At 38.4% G+C, this 22,585-nt stretch overlaps 2 protein-coding genes across 2 annotated transcripts; both read left to right on the forward strand.

The window, feature by feature from the left end:
• The first annotated feature begins 5,629 nt into the window (after positions 1-5,629).
• On the forward strand, positions 5,630-16,311 carry LOC135619173 (dolichyl-diphosphooligosaccharide--protein glycosyltransferase subunit 1A-like). Its single transcript, XM_065120921.1, has 10 exons — positions 5,630-5,778; positions 7,622-7,666; positions 8,917-9,551; positions 9,642-9,789; positions 9,903-10,079; positions 11,330-11,398; positions 11,495-11,584; positions 13,342-13,500; positions 14,567-14,791; positions 15,915-16,311. The coding sequence occupies exons 1-10, from the start codon at positions 5,680-5,682 to the stop codon at positions 16,104-16,106; spliced, it is 1,839 nt and encodes a 612-aa protein (XP_064976993.1). The 5' UTR covers positions 5,630-5,679; the 3' UTR covers positions 16,107-16,311.
• A 3,134-nt stretch (positions 16,312-19,445) lies between these two features.
• On the forward strand, positions 19,446-20,265 carry LOC135619174 (RING-H2 finger protein ATL80-like). Its single transcript, XM_065120922.1, has one exon. The coding sequence runs from the start codon at positions 19,519-19,521 to the stop codon at positions 20,092-20,094; it is 576 nt and encodes a 191-aa protein (XP_064976994.1). The 5' UTR covers positions 19,446-19,518; the 3' UTR covers positions 20,095-20,265.
• The last annotated feature ends 2,320 nt before the right edge of the window (positions 20,266-22,585 follow it).

Here is a 22,585-nt window from a genome sequence, read left to right on the forward strand (position 1 = left end):
TCTTCTAGTATTTGTTCCTATACAAAGGTTATTCCTGTTTATATCCCCTGGTATCAGAGTGGGGTTTTGGTGATTTAATTTTTGTATTTGAACATGGAGGCCAGTAATATTTCTCGTATGATTAGTTTGAATGGAAATAATTGGATGATTTGGAAACCAAGAATGGAAGATCTCTTGTATTGCAAAGATTTGTATGGACCTTTGCAGGGGAATAGTGCAAAACCTACAACTATGACAGGTGATGAGTGGAAGAGGTTAGATCGAAAAACAATTGGGTTTATTAGACAGTGGTTTGATGATAGTGTCTTTCACCATGTTTTTACTGAAATTTCTGTATATTCCCTTTGGAAAAAATTAGAAAGTCTCTATGAAAGAAAAACAGTTGGCAACAAAGCTTTTTTGATCAGAAAACTTGTGAACCTAAAATATAGAGAGGGTGCTTCTATTGCTGAACATTTGAATGAAATGCAGAGTATTACTAACCAGTTATCCTTTATGAAAATGTCTCTTGATGATGAGTTACAGGCATTGTTACTTCTCAGTTCATTACTAGAAAGTTGGGAGACACTGGTGTTTCCCTCAGTAATTCTACACCAGATGGTATTGTCACTATGAGTCAAGTAACAAGCAGTTTGTTGAATGAGGAGTTGAGAAGAAAGAGTTCAGCAACATCTCAGAATAATTCACAGGCACTTATCTCAGAGAATAAAGGAAGGTCAAAGTCTAGAAGTAGTTCACGTATGGGTAGGAGCAAGTCAAGATCAAGAAAAGATATTGTTTGCTATAACTGTGGTAAGAAAGGACATTACAAGAACCAATGTAAGCAACCTAAGAAGAACAAGAAAAAGGGAAAAGAAGTGGAGTCTACAGAGTCAAAGGATAATACTACAGCTACAGTGCATGGTGGTGATTATTTGATTTTGTCTCCTTCTGATGATATTTTTTCTTGTGTGTGTCAGGATCTTGAGTGGGTGATTGACACAGGTGCTTCTTATCATGCTACACCTCGGAGAGAGTTTTTTGCTACATACAGGTCTGGAAACTTTGGTATTGTCAAGATGAGCAACTATGACACAGCAGACATCATTGGCATGAGTGATATACATTTAAAGACCAACCTTGGCTGCAAGTTGGTACTTAAGAATGTGAGGCATGTGATTGACTTGAGGCTGAATTTAATTTCAGTTGGAAGACTAGATGATGAAGAGTATGAAAGTAGATTTCACAGAGGGCAATGGAAGCTCAGTAAGGGTTCTCTTGTTATAGCTAGTGGAAAGAAATGTCATACTTTGTACAGGTTGCAGGCTAAAGCTTATGGTGAGCAGTTAAATGCTACAGGGAAAGACTTCAGTATGGAGTTGTGGCATAAGGGGCTGCAAGCTCTTTCCAAGAGAGAGGTATTACCAGATCTCAAAGGTATACATCTGAACCCTTGTATTGATTGTTTGGCTGGTAAACAACATAGAGTTTCATTTGCTAGTGCTGCTTTGTCTAGAAAAATGCATGCCTTAGACCGTGTTTATACATATGTATGTGGTCCTTTGAGGACAAAAACTCCTAGTGGATCTGTTGATGTTCTTGGTATAAGTGGTGCACTTTATTTTGTCACTTTTATAGATGATTTTTCCAGGAAAGTTTGGGCTTATGCTTTGAAGACCAAAGATCAGGTTATTAATGTCTTCAAAGAGTTTCATGCCAGGGTTGAAAGGGAGACAGAAAGGAAATTGAAATGCATAAGATCAGATAATGGTGGTGAGTATACGGGATTGTTTAATGACTATTGCAGGTCACATGGGATCCAACATGAGATGACAGTTCCTGGTACACCTCAGCATAATGCAATTGCAGAGAGGATGAACCGCACCATCATGGAAAAGATCAGATGTATGCTTTCACAGGCCAAGCTACCCAAAAGGTTTTGGGATGAGGCTTTGATGACTGCAGTTGATGTGATCAACTTATCACCATGTACAACCCTAGATGGTGATGTTACAGAGCATGTATGGTTATGGAAAGATGTTTCCTACAGGCATTTGAGAGTGTTTGGTTGCCGCGCATTTGCACATATTCCAGACAATGAGAGGTCCAAGCTGGATGGTAAGTCTAAATAATGTATTTTTCTTAGTTACTCACATGATCAGTTTGGTTATAGGCTTTGGGATCCAGAAAAGCAGAAGGTGTTCAGGAGCAGAGATGTGGTCTTCTTTGAGGATCAAACCTTTGAGGATTTGAAGAAGAAGGCACCAGCCAAGACTTCTATAGAAGGATTAGCATATTGTGACCCAGTTATTCCTCCAGTATATCAGGGTGATGGGGGAAATGTGCAGGAAAATAGTGTAGAGCCTGATGTTGATTTACCTACAGGACATGTTGAGCAAGAAGAAGTAGGAGAGTAAGTTCCCGCAGAACCTCAGTTGAGAAGATCTTCTAGACAACGTCAACCTTCCAGAAGATACTTTACAGATGAGTATGTGATGCTTACTGATGCAGGTGAACCAGAGAGTTACCAAGAAGCAGTTGAGAGTGAGCAGAAAGAGAAGTGGTTAGTTGCTATGCAGGAAGAGATGGATGCTCTTCAGAAGAACCACACTTATGATTTGGTGCTACTACCAAATGGAATGAAGGCCTTGAAGAACAAGTGGTTTTTTAGGTTGAAGACTCAAGAATATTGTTCTCAACCAAAGTACAAAGCTAGATTGGTTGTGAAAGGCTTTGGTCAAAAGAAAGGTATTGACTTTGAAGAGATATTTTCTCATGTTGTTAAAATGTCTTCTATTCGTGTTGCTCTTGGTATTGTTACTAGCTAGGACTTGGAGGTTGAGTAGTTAGATGTGAAGACAGCTTTCCTTCATGGTGATTTGAAGGAGGAAATTTATATGAAGCAACTAGAAGGCTTCAAAGTAAAAGGTAAAGATAATTTTGTCTGCAAGTTGAAGAAGAGCTTGTATGGGCTAAAGCAAGCTCTAAGACAGTGGTACAGAAAGTTTGATTCATTTATGACAGAAAATGGATATAAAAGAACGGCTTCAGATCATTGTGTGTACATCATTCAGATCATTGTGTGTACATCAAATGGTTTGGTGAGGATTTTATTATTCTCTTACTTTATGTTGATGACATGCTTATTCTTGGGAAAGATATGTTTAAAATTGACAGGTTGAAGAAGGAACTGAGTGAGTCTTTTGCAATGAAGGACATAGGGCCAGCAAAGCAAATACTAGGCATGCATATTTCCCGTGATAGGAAAAACAAGAAGATTTGGTTGTCACAAGAGAAATACATCGAGAATGTATTGGAAAGATTTAGTATGAGCAATGCTAAGCCAGTTGGTTCTCCTCTTGCAGGTCACTTCAAGTTGTGCTCAGAACAGAGTCCGTCAAGTGATGAGGAGAAGGAGAAAATGCAAAAGGTTCCTTATGCTTCAACAGTTAGAAGTTTAATGTATGCAATGGTATGTACGAGGCTAGACATCGCATATGTAGTGGGTGTTACTAGCAGATTTCTTGCAAATCCAGGCAAAGATCACTGGGCAGCAGTGAAGTGTATTTTTAGATATCTCAGAGGGAGCTCTAAGGTTTGTTTAAGTTTTGGAGGTGAACCACCTATGTTGACAGGTTACACATATGCAGATATGGCAAGAGATATAGATACGAGGAAGTCTACTTCAGGTTATGTACTTACTTTTGCAGGGGGAGCTGTGTCATGGCAATCCAGGTTGCAAAGGTGTATTGCTCTCTCTACCATAGAAGCAGAATATATTGCTGCTACAGGGTATGCAAAGAAATGTTATGGATGAAAGAATTCAAAGAAATGTTATGGATGAAAGAATTTTTACAAGAATTGGGGCTGAAACAGGAAAATTATGTGGTGCATTGTGACAGCCAGAGTGCCATCCATTTGTATAAGAACCCAATGTTTCATTCCAAGTCAAAGCATATAGATGTCAGATACCACTGGATTCGAAATGTATTTGAAGAGAAGCAGTTGCAGCTTCAGAAAATTCATATAGATGGCAACGGAGCAGACATGTTGACGAAGACCCTACCAAAGGAAAGACATGAGATATGCCGACAACTGGTCGGCATGACTTCACATTGAGGAGTCATGGGACAGCCTCCCTTATGGGCTGAAGGGGGAGGTTGTTGGGCTGATGGCCCATATTCAGCCTATGTGGGCTTTATCAGCCCACAGCCCACACCCCCTCTTACCCTAACCCTAATTAAGATTAGGGAGGTGTGGTGGCTGCATTTTAGAGGCAGATTAAAGCTATAAAAAGACAGCAACGAGGCAGATCTTTGCAGCCAGGAGATTCCAAAGAGAAGAAGGAGAACAAGGCATAAAAGGAAGAGAAAGAAAGGGAAGAAGACAAGGACAACGCAGAGAGACTGTTCTCAATCATCTAGTAGTGTTCTCATCTCATGTTAGATCAAATCTACAGTAGGCTCTTGTTGTGATTACTTGGGAGGTTTTAGATATTGTGGGCAGTGACGTGATCCTTGTATCCCAGTTATTCTCTTGTGGTTGTTGCTAGGGTTTTGGGTAAGAGATTGAGATTTGTACATTCATTATTCTCATAGTGGATTATCTCTAGTTTGCCCCGTGGTTTTTACCCTTCATATTGAAGGGGTTTTCCACGTATATCTTGGTGTTCTGTTTGATTGTGTTTTCATTTTATTCCGCTGCGTATTTTGGTCTTCTAGTATTTGTTCCTATACAAAGGTTATTCCTATTTATATCCCCATCAATATGTAGTCAGAGGTGACATTGCTTGCTACCTCTCTACTCACCGTCGACATTGCTTGTCACCTTCTTTGATGACACAATGTCTCTCCGCTTGTTGTTGGCATTGGCGATTCTTGTTAGACACTTCCTTCGTTATTTTTATTTGTAACTTCCTCAACTTCTTCTTCGTAAACATCACAAACATCCACTATTGCCAATCGTTTACTCCTCTCCTTTGTCTCCTCCATAGCCCTTTTAAAGAACCTCAAGTATCAAGGGGGTGTTAAGGTAGTCAAGCTCTAGCGACCACCCAAACAAACTCGAGCCATCACTTATTGCCACTTCCATCAATTGTTTGTCCCTCTATGATTATTGCTCATGTTTGCTTTGATCATTGTCAATCGAATCGAAGAGGAGGAGGAGGAAGAAGAGTATGAGATATACGTTAATTTATATAAAGATATTTTAAAAATATTTTAAAAAATAAAAATAAGATTATAAATAGTAAAAAAATTGTGAATAAAATTCTCCTAGATTAACATCATTACTTGTTGACATTTTTAACCTCAATTAGAGCCAATCCAATCCGGATAAATAGTCCCGGAATAAAATGAAAAATCCTAGAATTTAGAGGAATAAAAGGGATATTTCACTATTTTTCTATAGAATTCAAGAACAAGAAAGTACTATTTTAATTTCCATTTACTCAACACCGACAACAGAAGTCAATCAAGGTCAAAAATAAAATATTGTTATATATATTTTTTGTTTTACAATAATCACACTAAGAAAGAGACCGAGATGTAAATTGAGCCGCATGATGGGCCCAATTCGGCCCATGAAAGGGTCCGTTACGGTCAACCTTACAAAACCCTCGATCACGTCCTTCCGTTATATGTTTGCGGTGGCCTAAGTCTTGTTCCAGTCTTTCCTGCCTGGTTCGATCCAGAGAGCACCATGGCGATTGTGTCCCGCTTCGCCTTCTTCCTTCTCTGGATCTCGGTGCTGTCGTCCACCACGCACTCCGAGCTCGTGATCTCGAGAATCGATCGACGGGTGTGTAGATCTACTGTCCTCTCTGTTTTTAGGGTTTTGGGTGATCCTAAGTCCCCCCCTTTTTTTGGGTAGTATGAGTGCGATCGGTTTGTACGATGTGGTAAATCTGGTATTTGGGTTTCGATCTGCTACATGAAATTGGATCCTCGTCAGAAAATGATGGAATAGCTCGTAGGAAGTATTGGGGCTTTAGGAACATAGATCGTGTAAAGATCCTTCAATATGCACCACAAGTGGATTCTCCACGTGCATTGTGGAATTTATGCAGTGGGTCCTGTCATTGAGATATGAAAGATTTTCTGGTTTTTGAATACTGCAATTATTCTCCTGTGAAGCCCTTATGTTTTTGTCGCACCAAGTTTGTGTTATTCAGGTGTTGGATATGTAGTTTAATTTTGCACTCGAGCTGTAGTGTCAACGCTCCGAGCCTCTAAGTTTGCTTGCTCTTGTTGGTAGATGTGGATGAAATCAGAACGATCCTCCATTTTTGACTTAAGGATTCCTCCTCCAAAACGGTTTGTTGCAATGGTGGTTAACTGATGCTCTAATGCAGTGGTCAGAGAACAGGAAATCATGCTGATGATAGTTATTTCTCCATAGTAAACTGTTTAATCATTTTCTGTAATAGCCTATTTGCCAAAGTCTAAAAGCTTTGAGCCACTAGTTTGAGTACAATAACTTAACTCTGCCAGAATCATGATATTTGCAGCAGCCAGCTATGATGACAACCCAGTTTTAGGTGAATATAATGCTCAGTAATTAACAAAATATTTACTTGACTGGAGTTCACAAAAATTCTTGGGGTGCCAGAACTATATCACTATGTTCTCATCTTTAGTTTTTTTTTCCCCCTAGAATTTTGCAAGTGATTTTAATGGACACAAAAACCAAGCTGAGCTTGCTGGGATTCACAGGTTTAGGATTGATTGTAGTACTTACAAACTAGGAGTAGTCTTAGTATTGGGGATTAAGGCCTGTCCATGTGAGCTGAGTCATACCATCTGGGCCAAGTCTTTCGAAATGAAAGATGATCAATTGGGATCTGATTGAGCGAAAATATCAAGATCTGGGAACAGTCATTCGAGGCCACTTGGTAAGATTGATTGATTTTAATTTATTTCTGGTCAACTAGTTACTCTTTTGCAATTATGTTTTGCAAGGGCAATATCACTAGCAATTTGAAGTGTCATTGATTATATATATATTATTACATTCTAAGTTAAAAAACACCCTTAATTCTGCTGCATTCTAAGTTATCTTCTGTGCACAACACAAGCTGCCAGGTCCCAAATTGATATATTCTACGTGTGATGTCATATGCAGTAACACAAATGGATCAGAATGCCTATGATTGTTGATTGAATGTGAAAGTGTGAAACAATGCAACATACATTGTAAACAACCTGATACTAGATATGGCAGCTGATTTTTTTTATTGGGTATATCCTAATTAGTTAATCATGGGTGGACTAAATGCTACTACGCGTATTGGACTGCAATTTCATTCTTGATGTTGTAGTCATATGAACCACAAAGTGAAAATTCAAGCAAGAGGTGTAAGGAAGGTGATGAAATATATGACACTTTACTGAAGGCTAGGATCTTTTGAACTAAAAAGATTTGTAGTTTTCATGATCATATTGTTTTAGACATTTGACTGTGTAATTTAGTGAGCTACTATGTTTTTTTATATCCATCAACCTGTATAGATTGACGCTACCTTGTTGAAAACATGCTTTGGAATTTTGATATTCACTGATCTTGATGTTGATATGTTGTTTAGTTTATGTTGTTTGCTATGGTTATCGTGGTTCACTAACCATGATGCATTTATTGCTAACAGGTTGATTTGTCTTCTCACATTGTACGGGCCCTATTCTCAATGAAGGTAATCTGCTCTATTATATTTTTCATAATCTTTAGGGCACTAATGGGTTACTCATTACTTTTTTTACACATTTTTTTTCTGCTTTCTGAGCTCTGTGATCATAGATCATTTCATGTATTTTTTTCTTCTGTACATGAGATATGTGGTTAGTGACTATTAATTTTTTTAATCTTTTTGTTAGTTTGTGTTATGCATGCATATGTATGTTGAGAGCAAATATAACTGAAATTGAGCTTCATTGCCATGACATGAGCTAATTATTACTTGTCTTTCATAAAAAATATCTTACTTAAGCTTATCTTTAAGTATTTTAGTAATTATGATTTTGTTGTTTGCATATTCTTTCAAAGTATTCTGATAAAGAAAAATCAACTAAAGAGATGGTATCCCCTTTAATCATACAAAATCTTGTTCTTAATAACCTGTGAAATCAAAGTGAACTGAGAAACAAGGCGACATAGTTTGAAGCCTTTTCTAGTCCGACAACAGGTTGAATGTTTTTTACTTCTACAATGGCTGCACAAGGTATCAGCTTTTAGAGGTCTACGTGGCATCTATTTGGATGACTGTAGTTATAAAATGAGCATTACATTACATTCGTGTTGCTGTTGGTGGTTGGGATGGAATGCACTGTTCCAATGCAGCATGTCAACACCCTACCAACATAATCATGCTAAATAACACAATCATAGGCAAAAGGGGAGAGAGAGAGAGAGAGAGAAATTAAAAAAATGGTGTCATGTCACTTCCACCTGAGGGCATCTCCTTTAGTCTCCGGTGTTTCTCCTCCATTATGGTTTTGAAGGAGGATTTAGGGCCTGCCAGTGGTCTCATTTATTTTAATACATTTACTGCAAGTGCAAAAGCATCTTCACTGTACCAACAAGTTAATTATCTAGTTGAGCCATATCATTTTGTCAGTGGTCTCATTTATTTTAATACATTTATTGCAAGTGCAAAAGCATCTTCACTATACCAACAAGATATGTCTAGTTGAGCCATATCATTTTACTATGACTCAAGTCTCCCATTTGAGATAAGTTATTGTCTCAGATTCTGAGAACCATTTCCAAACATTTGACTGGTCAAAAATATTTTATGTATTTCAACTAGTCAATCATTACTTCATATTCTGAATTGATCTTTTTAGTGCTGGTGGCAGAAATAGACTTGCTTTTTCTGCTTAGTTCAGAGGTTTACTTAATAATATCAATTTGGTCATGTAAACTTCTTTTTTCCCCATTGTCTAGGTTGAGAATGTTGGCAGTAAAGTTGTATCTGAAGTTTTGCTGGCTTTTCCAAACATGCAAGCAAAGAACTTGGCAGCGCTAAAAACGTTATATAATGAAGGGAGAGGAAAAGTGAAAGCTTCTAGTGTTAGCCTTCCTACTGCAGTTGTTGAGCCAGAGGGGATGCCCCCAGAATTGACCTTTTACTCCGTATCTTTACCTAAAGGTTTGGAGAAGGGAGCAACTGTAAGTTTGGATGTTTTGGCCATATTTGCTCATTCTCTACAACCATTTCCCGAGGAGATTACTCAAGCTGATGGACAGCTTGTTGTATATCAGGATAGTGCTTACTATTTGTCTCCTTACACAGTAAAGGTCCAGACTCTTGGTATAAGATTGCCTGGTGGAAGAGTCGAGTCTTATACAAAATTTCCAAATGCAAAGCTTGTTGACTCAGAAATTACGTATGGCCCGTTCGAAAACCTTCCGGCCTTCTCCTACTCACCTGTAATTGTTCATTTTGAAAATAACTATCCTTTTGCAGTGGCACATGAACTAGTGCGTGAGATTGAGATTTCTCACTGGGGTAATGTTCAAATTACAGAGCACTACAACCTTGTTCATGGAGGTGCCAAGACAAAAGGCGGTTTCTCTAGGTTATTTTTTCGTTCATTTATTTGTTATGCTTTCTTCTTTTGGGAGCTTTTCTTGGAATCTGTTTCTTACTCATTTTTCGTTGTTTGCAGGCTTGATTATCAAGCCAGATCATCCGTTAGGGGGGCTTCATCATTTAGTCATCTAATTTTTAGATTGCCACCAAGGGCTCACTCTATATACTATAGAGATGAAATTGGAAATATTTCAACATCACATTTCTGGGGTGATTCCAGAAAGGTACTTGCTATATTGTTGGTTCAACAGAATTATCATTTGCAGGTCACTGTATAGCTTTGAATTTAACTGGTAGTGTCAGTCTGAAGTTCACATTAGATGTTTTTTCTCTGCAGACACAACTTGAAATAGAACCTAGATTCCCAATATTTGGTGGGTGGAAGACATCTTTTACAATTGGCTATGGTTTACCATTACAAGATTTTCTATTCAAGGTGGATGGAAAGCGGATGCTTAATATCACATTTGGTAGTCCCATGGATGAGGTCATTGTTGACAATCTTATTGTGAAGGCAAGTTAACATTGTTCTATTTGATATTTTCATGTAACCTGTACACTATTTATTTACTTCAAGTTGTATTGACAGAAGGCTTCTCTCTTTAGAACAGTCACTGTCACTTGGTAACTAAATTACTAGATGATTAACTTTATGTTTTTAAATCATTTACTTAAAAAGGTTTGTTTGGCATTTATGCTGTATAATTTCTCTGTCACAAGTATCAGTACGGTAGAAGGGGAAGATGTTTTGCATCGTGTATTCAATCTTCTTTTTTTACACAAATGAATCCCAAAATTCTCTTTATGTATAAGATTCAGTGTTTATATCTTGATTTTAGCAAAATAGTTTGTATGAAATGTTAATTAAGCATGGGCATGCACATGGGGTGAGAAAATTGAATACGATATGACATCAAAGGAGGTCGATCAACGAATATGTTGTTTATAGATAATTGGATATAAATTCATTTATATCTTCACAAAAACTCATTGTTTAATTAATAATCATTTCAAAATTCTTATGGTTCATTTTGGCAAAAAAAGATCAAAGTTCTTTGAAGGTTGCAATCAACTAATCAGACATTTGTTTATGAGAATACATCATTCATTTGTCATAAAGCTGATATTTCTGCTCATTAAGTTGATGATTTCAGGGATGGGATTAATTGACAGTAAAAAATGTTAGACAATTTTAGTTTGGATGCTGATTGAATCAAGTTTAGGTCCGTGTTTGATTTGAGAGTCTGGATTAACTTTAGGATTGAGTCGGGATATAATTTCTATGCTTGTGGATAATTTGGTAGATATTTGAGGGCTCAGCTATAATATTCTTTAAAGGAATCCAAGTAACATATCCAGAGTGGTTATTTAGGTAGCCCTCTTAACATAATAAAAAAGATACTAAATGGTTTAGATACTCAAGAACAGAGCTAAACCTTTTAGGCAGGATACTGTTAGTAAACTTCTTTCCTTCTGTCAGATGCCTTGTCCAAGCAGTTGAACAAGGTTCAAATTCTGATTCGTACATGGTACCCCTTCTCTTGCCTTCTCAGTATGAAGCCTTTCAAAATTGACCTTAGTAAACCAACATTTTTTTTGAATATATAACATTGTTGTTATGATTAAAGCACTGTTTTAGCTGAATTGTATCACTGAGATCTTGATGAGTTATGTAATATTTTGTCCATGGGGATTTTTAAGTATTCTTTTGTGATCTCAAATCATCTCTTGTTCTCTGATGAAAAATGAAAATGCTCACTGCAGGTTGTTCTCCCTGAAGGTTCAAATGGAATTTCTGCTTCTGTTCCTTTTCCTACGAAACAAGGGGAAGAGGTAACTCTTAATATTTGAGCATTTAAAAACTTTTTAGATGCTATTGACATCAGCCAGCTTATGGATATGATACTGAAAATGATTTCTCTTTTTCAGATAAAATATTCCCATCTAGATATTGTTGGAAGGCCTGTATTAGTCCTAGAAAAGAGTAATGTTGTTCCGGAGCATAATCTCTATTTTCAGGTATGCCTTTAAATTTGTTAGAAGTTGATATAGTTATAGCTTCTTTTGTTATGTGACATTCTAGAAATTTCCATTGCTTTATGGTGCTAACAGTTGACAACAATTCTCCAAGATCATCACTTGATTGAGTTGTCTCTGTAGGGGTATTTAGTTTATCCATTTGATAAACTAAAAAGAACCCCTTTGTAAATCAAAATATGGTTCGTTTGAAGAGTACTTCTTATTTTTTTAATGAAAACACACTTTTTCTGATAAAGTTTATTTTAGATCATCATGTTTAATATGTAGATCTCACTAGAAGCAAAAATCTCCAAACACTTTCTGCATTTTATTATGGAAAAGTACAGTTTTTCAACTGTTGAGTTGATTTCATATTGCTTACCCATGCCTCAAAATTTGGCACTTGAACTACTTGTGGTTACTTCTGTTGATCCTTTTCTCAACCTTCCTATATTTAACATACGAATGGCATGTGCATTGAGATTTAAGCGCTAAATGGACAGAGAGACATATGTGAACTCAAGTTTTTCCTTGTATTAACATGCGTTCGTAATTTCATACCATACCAGCATTTTGAGTTTAGCTCGGTACAGTACGGTACGAGCATACTGAGTGATATGCTAATAATAATAATAATAATAATAATAAATAAATAAATAAATAAATAAATAAATAAAGAGCGACATCGCGCCATTTCTTCTCAGTCATTTGAAATTAAAATTCTTTGTATTAACTACAGTCTACCAATGATAATTATTTTTACTATATCTCAGTCAAAATTTGTGTATTTGCTAATGAGCAAGATATTGTGGAACCAAATATAAGCTCTGAGCAGTCCTATGAACCACTGGAGGTTAGTTCTGTTGATTCTCTTTTTTCAACCCACCTATTGTTATATTCAGCATAGAAATGGCATGTGCATTGATATTTAAGCCTAAAAAGGACAGAGCCACATGTAAACTCATATGTTTTTTCTTTGTGTTAACTACAATATACCATTGATAATTGTTTTTACTATATCTCAGTCACAATTGGTGTATTTGCTAAGAGCAAGATATTGTTGAACCAAATATTAGATCAGAGCAGTCTTATGAATTGTTGATACTATTAGAAGAAAAAGTAGCTTTTTGTACCTTGAGATGGCAAAGAAAATTTTATTATTCAACATTTGAGATGTGCAATGTTGTTTTTTGCTTTAAATGAAAAAGATCCAGTGTACTTCTGATTATTATATAACTGAATAGCTAACATGACCATTCATATCTACTTATATTAGGATCTTTCTTTTACATTTTTGTTGTTGATTCTTTGCTTTTCAGAAATACAATTCTATATTTTTCGTAAAGCAATTACAAGTCAGATATAATCTCCTTTGATGGCAGAAGTTAGTCATGTAGTTGGAATTTAGCTTTGGTTTTAAGAAATTTCATCTTGTTATGATTGTCTAAGTCTAATTAATATTAGATTAAAGGAACAATGTGCCTTATCCTTTCGGAGATTGAGCTCATAGGAATTCTTGCAAGTAGCCTCTTACATGTAATAAAAGATTTACCTGTCTGTAGCAAGGCAGATATCATGGCAGTACATTTAGTTCTTGATTCTTATTTCTATTTGAAACATTGTTGATACAAGAATTATGCAGGCTATTTTAAAGTGATGTTTAATACATGAATTTTCATTTTGTTCTCATCTTGTTACTTGTATTTTTTTCATTAAATGAACAAAAGATTGGATTTACTGATTTCAAGTGTTTTTAGGTGTACTACCATTTCAACAACCTCTCGTTGCTTGGGGAGCCAATGATGCTGATTTCTGGCTTCTTCCTCCTTTTTGTTGCTTGCATTGTTTACATGCATACTGATATGTCAATCTCGAAGTCTTCTGCTTCGTATCTTGCAAAAATTCAATTAGAGGAGGTACGAAAATTTTGTTTTCTGTATCTTCCAACTAGAGAAGCTAAATTGATAGAATCTTCTTTTTTGGTTTAAACCAGAAGGCATAGCTTCTACTATTAGGTTTTATGCATACTATCAATTTGTTGTAATGGATGAACGATCTACTAATTACAAACACTTTACTTTCTTGAAATAGTACAAGGTCTTCTATCTTAAGTTGCTAATTGGTTTTCAGAAAAATATTCTCATTTATCAAATTTTGGTAGGAGGATTTATATTCTTTTGTGGCTTAACTAATTAAGGTTTTATATGAAGAGAGCATCCAGCCATTGATTCATCAACTTGAGGCAATCATTTAAATGGTGTGTCCAAAAGTGAAATTGGTTGTTGATATTTTGAAAAATGTGGGCTCAGTCAGGAAGGAGTAATGGCACTTCTCGAAGGAAATAGCAGCCATGTCAGTCGAAGATTGAAGGTTTTGTTTGTTTTAATATAAGTGAACTTGTGGTTGAGATGTTGGGCATTTGCATCTTGCTATTAACTTGTTGGTGATGTTTGGATTTAGTAGGCTATTAAGATAATTAATCTAGTTTGAGCTAAGCCCTACACATTGACTGAGGAAAGGATTAGTATTATATACGAAAAGGTATCTACAACTATTTTGTTTTTTGCTTATTTACATTAAGATTGATGAATTGAGATATGATGTATATGGAGTTAAATGGATTGTATATGCTTCATTGAATTTTTTTAGGGGTCAATAATGACAGATACATGCTTTCCATACTTTCTTGTGTTCTTTCATACTGAACTTCTGTGATACTACCAAACAGTTTTTTGTCTACTTTTATTTTCAGATGACTTTTGGGTCTATCATGTACACACCAAACAAGGATAACTTTTACTTGCTACCTTTGAATGCTTTTAATGTTTTTTGTCAAATTGTCTTGTATTATTTACTTTGACAATTGTATAGGTGTACATATATTTTATGTGCTCTTTCTACTCAATTGAAAGACTAATGATATTTCCTATCATGTTGCGGAAGTTTGAAGTCTAAAATTGAACCTTGTTGATCTGATCATAGGTGCAAGCAACAGTTCAGCAGATCCAGAATATCATCAATCAATGTTTAGCAGTCCATGACAAGCTGGATGCTTCCCTACGAGATCTCTCGAGGACAGGAGATGTCCAATCATGTAAAATTGCTCGTAAGACAGCTGATGCACAACTCAAAGAATTGGTCAAGGAGTTGAAGCCATTGGTGACGTTTCTTCACCATTCTCCTCAGGCTTCCCATATATGGCCAAAGGTTAACCTTTTTTTTATATAGCCATGCTTATGTTCCTTGATTGTTTATTAGCATACTCTAAATTTGTTTTACTTTAATGAATAAATGAAGTAAACCTTCCCATGAAATATATAACAACAACAAAGCCTAAGTCCCAACTATTCCTATGAAATGTATTAGACAAAATTAGGTGGTCAGCACAATTATAAAGTTAGCTACTCTACAATCAAGCCTATGCTAATCACTGCTAGGTTTGTGGTGTTTATACTCTTTGTATGAAGATTAATCTCATATGGCATCTTAGGATAGTTAACAGCATCAGGACTTATTGTAACCTAATTCTGTATAACCAAATCCTAGTTCATTTTAATCCTGGTTTGAAAATAACTCATGTGCCAAACTGGCATCTGGATTCCGGACAATTAATTTTGAGGAACTGGATATGTTTCAGTCAAATCTGACTAAACCTGTTTACTTGTCTGAGCTATCAGAGCTGTCAGAGTTAATAATATCAAGGTTTTATTGTTGAATGGAGGTCTTCTGGTTATTAATCATGCCACTCAATGGAATTAGTATGATGCCATTCTCCATTTTGACCTACTGGCGTTGCATGACCAGGACAGATGGCATGTGCAATCCATGGTCAGAAGTGGGATATAGTTACAAAGAATTCCTTAATAAAAATAGAAGAAAAAATACTCGGTGAAAAGATTTCTGCAAACTGAATATATACTTGGATCTGATTCCCCTGTTGGTTGTCACCTCTGTCATTTGAACCATGTCTAGACCTGGTTTTTGGCTGAGGTTCATAATGTCTGAATCCAGAGATAGGATTCCTTAGGTAGGAACACATGGGGCATACTAGCTTGGTGCTAGTTTAAGGTCTCTTTGAAGTCATTAGCAGTGGCGGACCTTCCTATTGTTGCCATCATAAAAACATTAGTATTGGTCGCTTCCACAAACTTTTGAAGCCTGTAAATATGCTGGTGGTCTTATTGGTCTGTGTTCATCCTAAAGTGCCTTGGAGTTTTGTGTGAAAAGGTATGCATGGATAATTTGAGTATAGCATTACTGATGACAATATGTTTTTCTTGGGTTTTTTTTCTCATTGTTGTTCAAAATGACAATATGTTTTTGTATTTAGGTAGAGGAGCTGGTTGCAAAGGAGAAAGATATGCAAGAGAAGATGTTAATGAGACATTCCACGGTGGTTGATTGTTTTGAGAAGAAACTTGGTGGGCGAGAAATAGAGAACCGCGTTGCATCACAGCAGCAGAAATTAGCGGCCTTGAGGCAAGAGGTCGACGATCTTTTGGAGTTCCTCGATGAGATCTAGAACAAACCATCATCTCATCATAACTATGAGATTTTTCTTTAAGATTTTGATGTCAAATCTTGCATGAGCCCAAAAATGTTATTCTATCATGTTGGTATTTAAGTTTACCGAACCACATCATCTGAGGTCATATTAGGACATCCAGGGACAAGACAGTGCCTTTTTCTTGAACATGAATGTCATGTGTGTAGATGTTATGGCTGCTGGTAATCTGGCTCTAACCCCTCTTTAAGTGATTTATTCTACTGTGCATTAACCCCAGGGTGCTGGTGCAGGAAAGAAAGATTACTTCCAACGAAGCAGGTCAGTCAAGTAACCCTGTTTGTCCCTTTAGTTTTGTGACTGAAACTAATGTGGAATTAATGCCTTTAGAAGTTAGCTTGAGCGATTATACGGTCACATATGCACTGATTGAAACTCGAGCAGGTATCACTGATCAGGAGCATGCTTATCAGATTAGCTTATTTTTTGTGATCATGTATCTCAATAATATCTTTTGCAGCTAACCTCTCCATGCATATAAATTCATCCTGAAGTGGTTTTTGACATTATTTCCCATTTTAAGTCTTCTTATGAGGGGCACCGGAATGCCTCGTTTACTGCACTCCTTCCCATGCATGTAAATTCATCCTGGTTTTTTGTCAGGGTTTATTTCACCCCTTTTTGACTCCTCTGGTTCAGCCAATTGATGGCGGTGGAGCTTATCAGGTTGACCCTTGGCACCCTCTGTCACATCTCTTTCCGATAGATTAAGCACCCATGTCATGGCATTCTGGCCCATCCAAGAGGGTCAGTAATGTGGCTCACAGAGACCACCATCATGTGAAAGATTGGTGATCCTCTGATGTTTTGACAGGCATGGGAATCCCTGGGTGGATGGATGGGTACCTCAAAATATCTATCCACCATCTCCTGTTGACTCCTCGCAGAAAAAAAGATACTTTGATGAACATGGTGGTCTTCTTCACATGACAACCTTGCAGGTGAGGGGCATCCGTCTTTTCCCTTTAGAAATGGAGAGTGAGGCTGTGAAGTTCTCCATTGGCTTCAGGTATTGATTAGCCTCTTTTCATGCATTTTTGGTGGTGGAAAATCTTCTTATCAGGTTTTAATATTATCTTGTTTATATCCAATCCAATCCAAACGTAAGTATTCCAATTTAAGCCTTGATTGGCTGTCTAGAAGAAACAATCATCAAAAGAAATGTGCACTGTATGATCATAGTGGAAAGGGACCCAATTTATCAGCTCAATTTAGCCATCATTGTTCACTCGAGTGGCACTCAGCCTCACAACGAGCTTCAGATTTTGAGTGCTCATAAAGCTGTGTGACAAAAAGAGGAGCAATTTTGAAGTGATCAATTCAGAATAGGCTGATATGCCACTGAGAAACTTCTCCTGACTGAAATGATTTGTTGTGAAAAAGATGGCAAACGAAAGGACAGGATTGCAAACTGATGCACAGTGGAGTTGGTGAGGTATCATTTGCATTTTGAAAGTCACCGTTGATCCTACTCGTCTACTACGGAGGTAAGAAACACTTGGGTGTTCTGTAACCAATGTTCCAAGAAAGAAGAGAAGATGTGGCACTCGGATTCAGGAGGAACTCAACGCTCCATTGCCACCTCTTGCTTCTCTGACCGAATCATCCTTCGCCATTTATTTACCTCTCGTCGAGTAAAGTGCAGTAGTGCGGGACTAGATGTCATCACAAGAAGAAGTTTCGGTTGCAGCTGTGACACTATCGCTGCATAATTTCTCCTCTGATGCTGGTCGCAGTGTAGCAGTTCCTGGGACAGACAAAAAAATCCTATCAAGAGTGGTGCGAAAACCCTGTTCCAGTTGGATCAACTACCTGTGTAGGTACAGTATACGAAAAAGATGGTGGTGTTAGCCTGGTCCAATGAAGATATAATTCTGAATCCAATCCTCTTATATTGTCTGCCAATCTCATGTTGAGGTGGAGGCGCATGCAGAAAAAGGATGCCCGGTAGGACAGGGCAGGAGAAATGATGACAGTGTTAGTGAAAGCGAAGGCCTGCTTGCCACGGGAGAAGAAAGAGAGAGGGAGATGGTCTTAATAGTTGGAGCTTCTCTGAGAGTATCATTCACCAACAACGAAAGAACAAAAAAAAGGAGTCACGGAAAAGAGATTCGCGGAGAACATGATGAACACCGTCCTGCTCACTCTACCGCCCTCGCTTCATCCCGTATGTGGCAACGCGCAAGTGCGTCGGAAACACCCACTTTTCCTTTGGCATCTACTGCTCTCCCCGCACCAGAGAGCATGTGATCGCATCGCCCTCGAATCATCTCCGAGAAGGAAAGCAGATGGCCCTCCTTTACTCTCTTTGGAGCTTTGTGTCTCTTGGATCTCCTGGTTTTGGACCCAAGCAGAAGAAGAGGCGAGCTGTGTCTCATGTTCCGTTGCTTCCGAAGGTACGAGTATCCGGAGTAGCTTTTGATCTCTCGTTTGTCCTTCACTCATTTTTCTTCTTTTCTTTTTTGCAGCGGTGAGTTTTGCATGGCACATGTTTCCTGGTTCTTATTCGTCTCCAAAGTTCAGTCACCAAATGGCTATATAAATCTTGCAGGAGCTTCGGAATGAGCATCTCCGGGGGCTTTCTCATTCAAATTACGTCTGCTACGAATGATGCTGACTTCCGTTTGCAGTAAAATTCTACTTCGTTTTCCTTTATCTTTCATAACGGTGCCGATCGATCTCGAGATGACAGGACTGATACCTAAAATTTTCAAGTACCACATAAACCAAAATGCAAGGAGAGTATAATCAATCTCTATCGAGTTGTCGTCACATGCAACTCATTTGGTAGAGTCATATATATCATCAACCCGGCAATGCATTGTAGAGACGGATTGGAACAAGGCAGCACGAGGCACTAAAATCCATGGCACTTAACCACGTTACTCTGGCCCAACCAAATCATGCCACCGGCAACGCCGCCGTCCACCACCCACGCCTTTACCCGCCTTGGCGGCACATGAACTCAGCCATCATGTCGCCGGCCCCACATGACACTTCCAAAGAACAATCTTTTATCCACGTTAGTTCGCCTCATCATCATGGGAGTCAATAATTCTCTTCGGATCTGCTGGTCTTTAGACCGTTGAACTATCTATGATGAAACAATGTTAATAATTATACATAAGCACGAATTCTTATATGTATGTAATTACAGCAAAAGTTTAGGGTCTTTTACGTCAAAGCCGTGTTTGTACATGCTGGTAATTTCGTTAAAGATCGAGGGGCTTTTCCGTCAAGTAGTTTTAGTCTGTGTGTTATATATGGATGTGAAAGGGCGTCTAAGATTGCTGATTCCCGAGTCTTCCCTCCCCCCTCCCTCTCTCTCTCTCTCTCTCTCTCTCTCTCTCTCTCTGTGGTCGACAAGGCAATGCCTCCATCGGCGAGAATCTTGCAGACGAGCTCCGGCTTGCTTCCCGTTGCGGAGCCTCCGGAGCCGCTGTCGGTGGACTCCGACGTGGTGGTGATACTGGCGGCGCTGCTCTGCGCCCTGATCTGCGTCGTCGGGCTCGCCCTCGTGGCGCGCTGCGCCTGGCTCCGGCGGGCCTCCCCCGGGGCACGGCCCGCGCCGCCGAGCAAGGGGCTCAAGAAGAAGGCGCTCAGGGCGCTGCCCAAGGTGTCTTACGGCGCCGCCACAGCGGCGGGCGGGAGGCTCGCTGAGTGCCCCATCTGCCTGGCGGAGTTCGCGGAGGGGGACGAGATCCGCATCCTGCCGCAGTGCGGGCACGGGTTTCACGTCGGGTGCGTCGACACGTGGCTCGTGTCCCACTCGAGCTGCCCCTCCTGCCGCCGCGTCCTTGTCGTCGCCGCCGATGCCGCCCAGCCGTCGCGGTGCCAGAGGTGCGGTGCCAGCTCCAGCGACGCTGCTGCGGTCGCCGCCACAGCGGCAGCCGAGGAAGTGGCCAAGGCTCGAGAGGACGGCGATGCCAATAGGTTCCTCCCCTGAGTCCTCCTCTCCTTTTCTGCAACTTGTCAAGTAAACAAGATGCAATTTCTCTGCTTAGGGTTTGGACTGGGCGGTGGACTAGACCGCCATGTGTTTGTAGTATGGTGCCTTAGGGTTGTATAATAGTGTAGAATTCAAACCAAAGAATGATAAAAAGTCACTTTTGGTGAAGCATCTGGGATCTGTCTCCCCTTTTAAATGCTGATTGCAGTTAAAAAATGGTTTTCTTTAGTAGAAAAACCCAGAAAGATAGATTTTTTTTTTCAGCCCTTTGATTCCCTCTTCCAGTTCTGAATGAGAAAGGCAACTCCTTCTCCACCATTGTATTTGGGTGGTGGAATTTTGTTTAAGAAAATCTATCAAAGAAAGGAATAAGGAGCCAATTAGAAAGTTCCTCAGTGAAGCCCTTTTGATAGAGTACAACTTATAGGAGTAAAGTGAGAGGGGAACAAGGAGAGTAAAGGGCATGCATTGTTCATCAAGAGAGGCACATGCAGTTTGGTATGTTTTAGTGGGAGTAGTAATTGTAGTAGGGCAGTGTTTGGGACCTACTTACTGGTCTTCTGACTCAAGTTACCATGTAGAGCTGTTTATGTACTTGGAAGTTTGGAGGTTGGAGCAGGTGAAGGGGGTGCCCTCCTCATTACAACCCACCAAAAAAAAAAAAAAAATCATATAGCAGTGCATAAACAGAGGGTAATCTAAACCCTAACTCAAAGTTATTTATTTTTTTAATTTATTTTGCTGGATTTGAGTGAAATGAATGTCTCAGATACAAAAAAAAAAAAAAAAATCCACTCTTCTCATAATACTTTAAATTGGAATAACATGACTGTGGTTTGCTTTTGGCATTCAGCTTGCAGTTTATACAAGTGGTCAATGCAATTCTCTGCATTAAGAGTGTCTGGGATTAATCTTAGATCAGTATTTGAGAAAGATGGGCATTTAGAATCAGATTCTCTGTAGAGGATTTCCAACTGACATCCCTATGGAGGGGAGTAAACTTTTGTGATAGATCTTTTCATGTAAATGCAAGTAAGTAAGGTGCTAATTCTGTTGGCAAAAGATCAAAGGGTTGTCAAGTTTAGCATATTAATGCACATAGGTTGGCCTGGTCTTATGTGGATTAATTAGAACGGGCTGGTGCTATATATATTATATACTCATGCTTGTTGGAATAACTCACTTTTTGGATTTGGTTGTTTCCGCAATCTGATGAGAACACAAGTTGTATTTGCTTCTGGAGCAATCCATGAAAAGTGTGACAAAACAGTTTTGTAACTCACACTGAAAGCATGACTAGCTTTTCCAAACATCTTGGCTGCACCCATCTCTTTTGTGGGTTGCAATGACTCACCAAAGAGTGTTGAATTAAACTTCAGTTGGAAAGTTGAATGTTAGTTGCAGTTAGGCCAAAGTAGGTAATCAGTCAAGCTTCATTGTTTAGCTTATCAGCGTCTGTATGACATGTGGCAAAGGTCAATGAGGGTTCTAATCCTCAGCCACCATTTGTCTTTAGTCTTTACATATATATACAGTTACCTGAAAGTGAAAAAAAGAGACCAGGATAAAGAAAAAAGGTACATTCCTTTAGTTAAAATTTTTAATTTAAGAAATGACAAATCAAGATATGAAATCCCATAAGATTGCAGCTACTTTGTTTTTGGAGCGAAAAATACTTTGTTTCAGATTAGATTTTCTTAATCTGGATAATCAATTCTACATCTTTTTTGTTAAAAGGATAGGGAAGAATTATTTCAGGACACCAAATAGTTTTACCTTATCTAAAAATAAACCTATTCTTAAAACACTAAAATTGTTTGACTGGTTAAACAAGCTGGTTAGTTTTCTTTAACCTTGTAATGTGCATATATATAATAATGATAAGAAAGAAACAAATAGAAGAAAAGTTCTAATATTTCCCTGGCTCCATCTTGCGGTAGTACTCTAGTTTCCCACATTTAGTGGTCTATGGCTTTTTGGGCATATTAAGCCTACTTTTTGACTGGTCCTACTTGTTGGTCTCTTGTCACTTCTTTCTATTGGATCCAACCATGTGGAGTATGTGGGCAAATACCACTTGAATCTTGACCACTGTTCCACTACTACCAATCTTATATATCAATGTTCGCAAGTAGTGAAAATGAATTTATTGGAGAAGAAAATTGAAGTGAAAGTTTTTGGATGAACTTGCGATCCTCAAATCTAGGCGAGTCTGAGGATTTTGATCGACTTGAAGTTTGTGAAGAATGAAGCCCGATAGGAACCCAAGAGAATTCAATCAAAAATTGTAAAGATGGAGCATGGTAAGAAATCAAAATTTGACGAGCTTGAGTTCCTTGTGGACATGGTACTTGGATGACAAAGTGTACAAATTTCTCGTGCCATAATGCTACCAGAGAGAACCAACCAGAGCTAGAACTTGTCTTTGTTACCAAGAGGGAAAAGGACTTCATAACTTTATTAGCTGTGCTTGATCTTTGGATAAGAT

This window comes from Musa acuminata, chromosome BXJ2-8, assembly GCF_036884655.1.
Source record: "Musa acuminata AAA Group cultivar baxijiao chromosome BXJ2-8, Cavendish_Baxijiao_AAA, whole genome shotgun sequence".
Taxonomy (NCBI): Eukaryota; Viridiplantae; Streptophyta; class Magnoliopsida; order Zingiberales; family Musaceae; genus Musa; species Musa acuminata.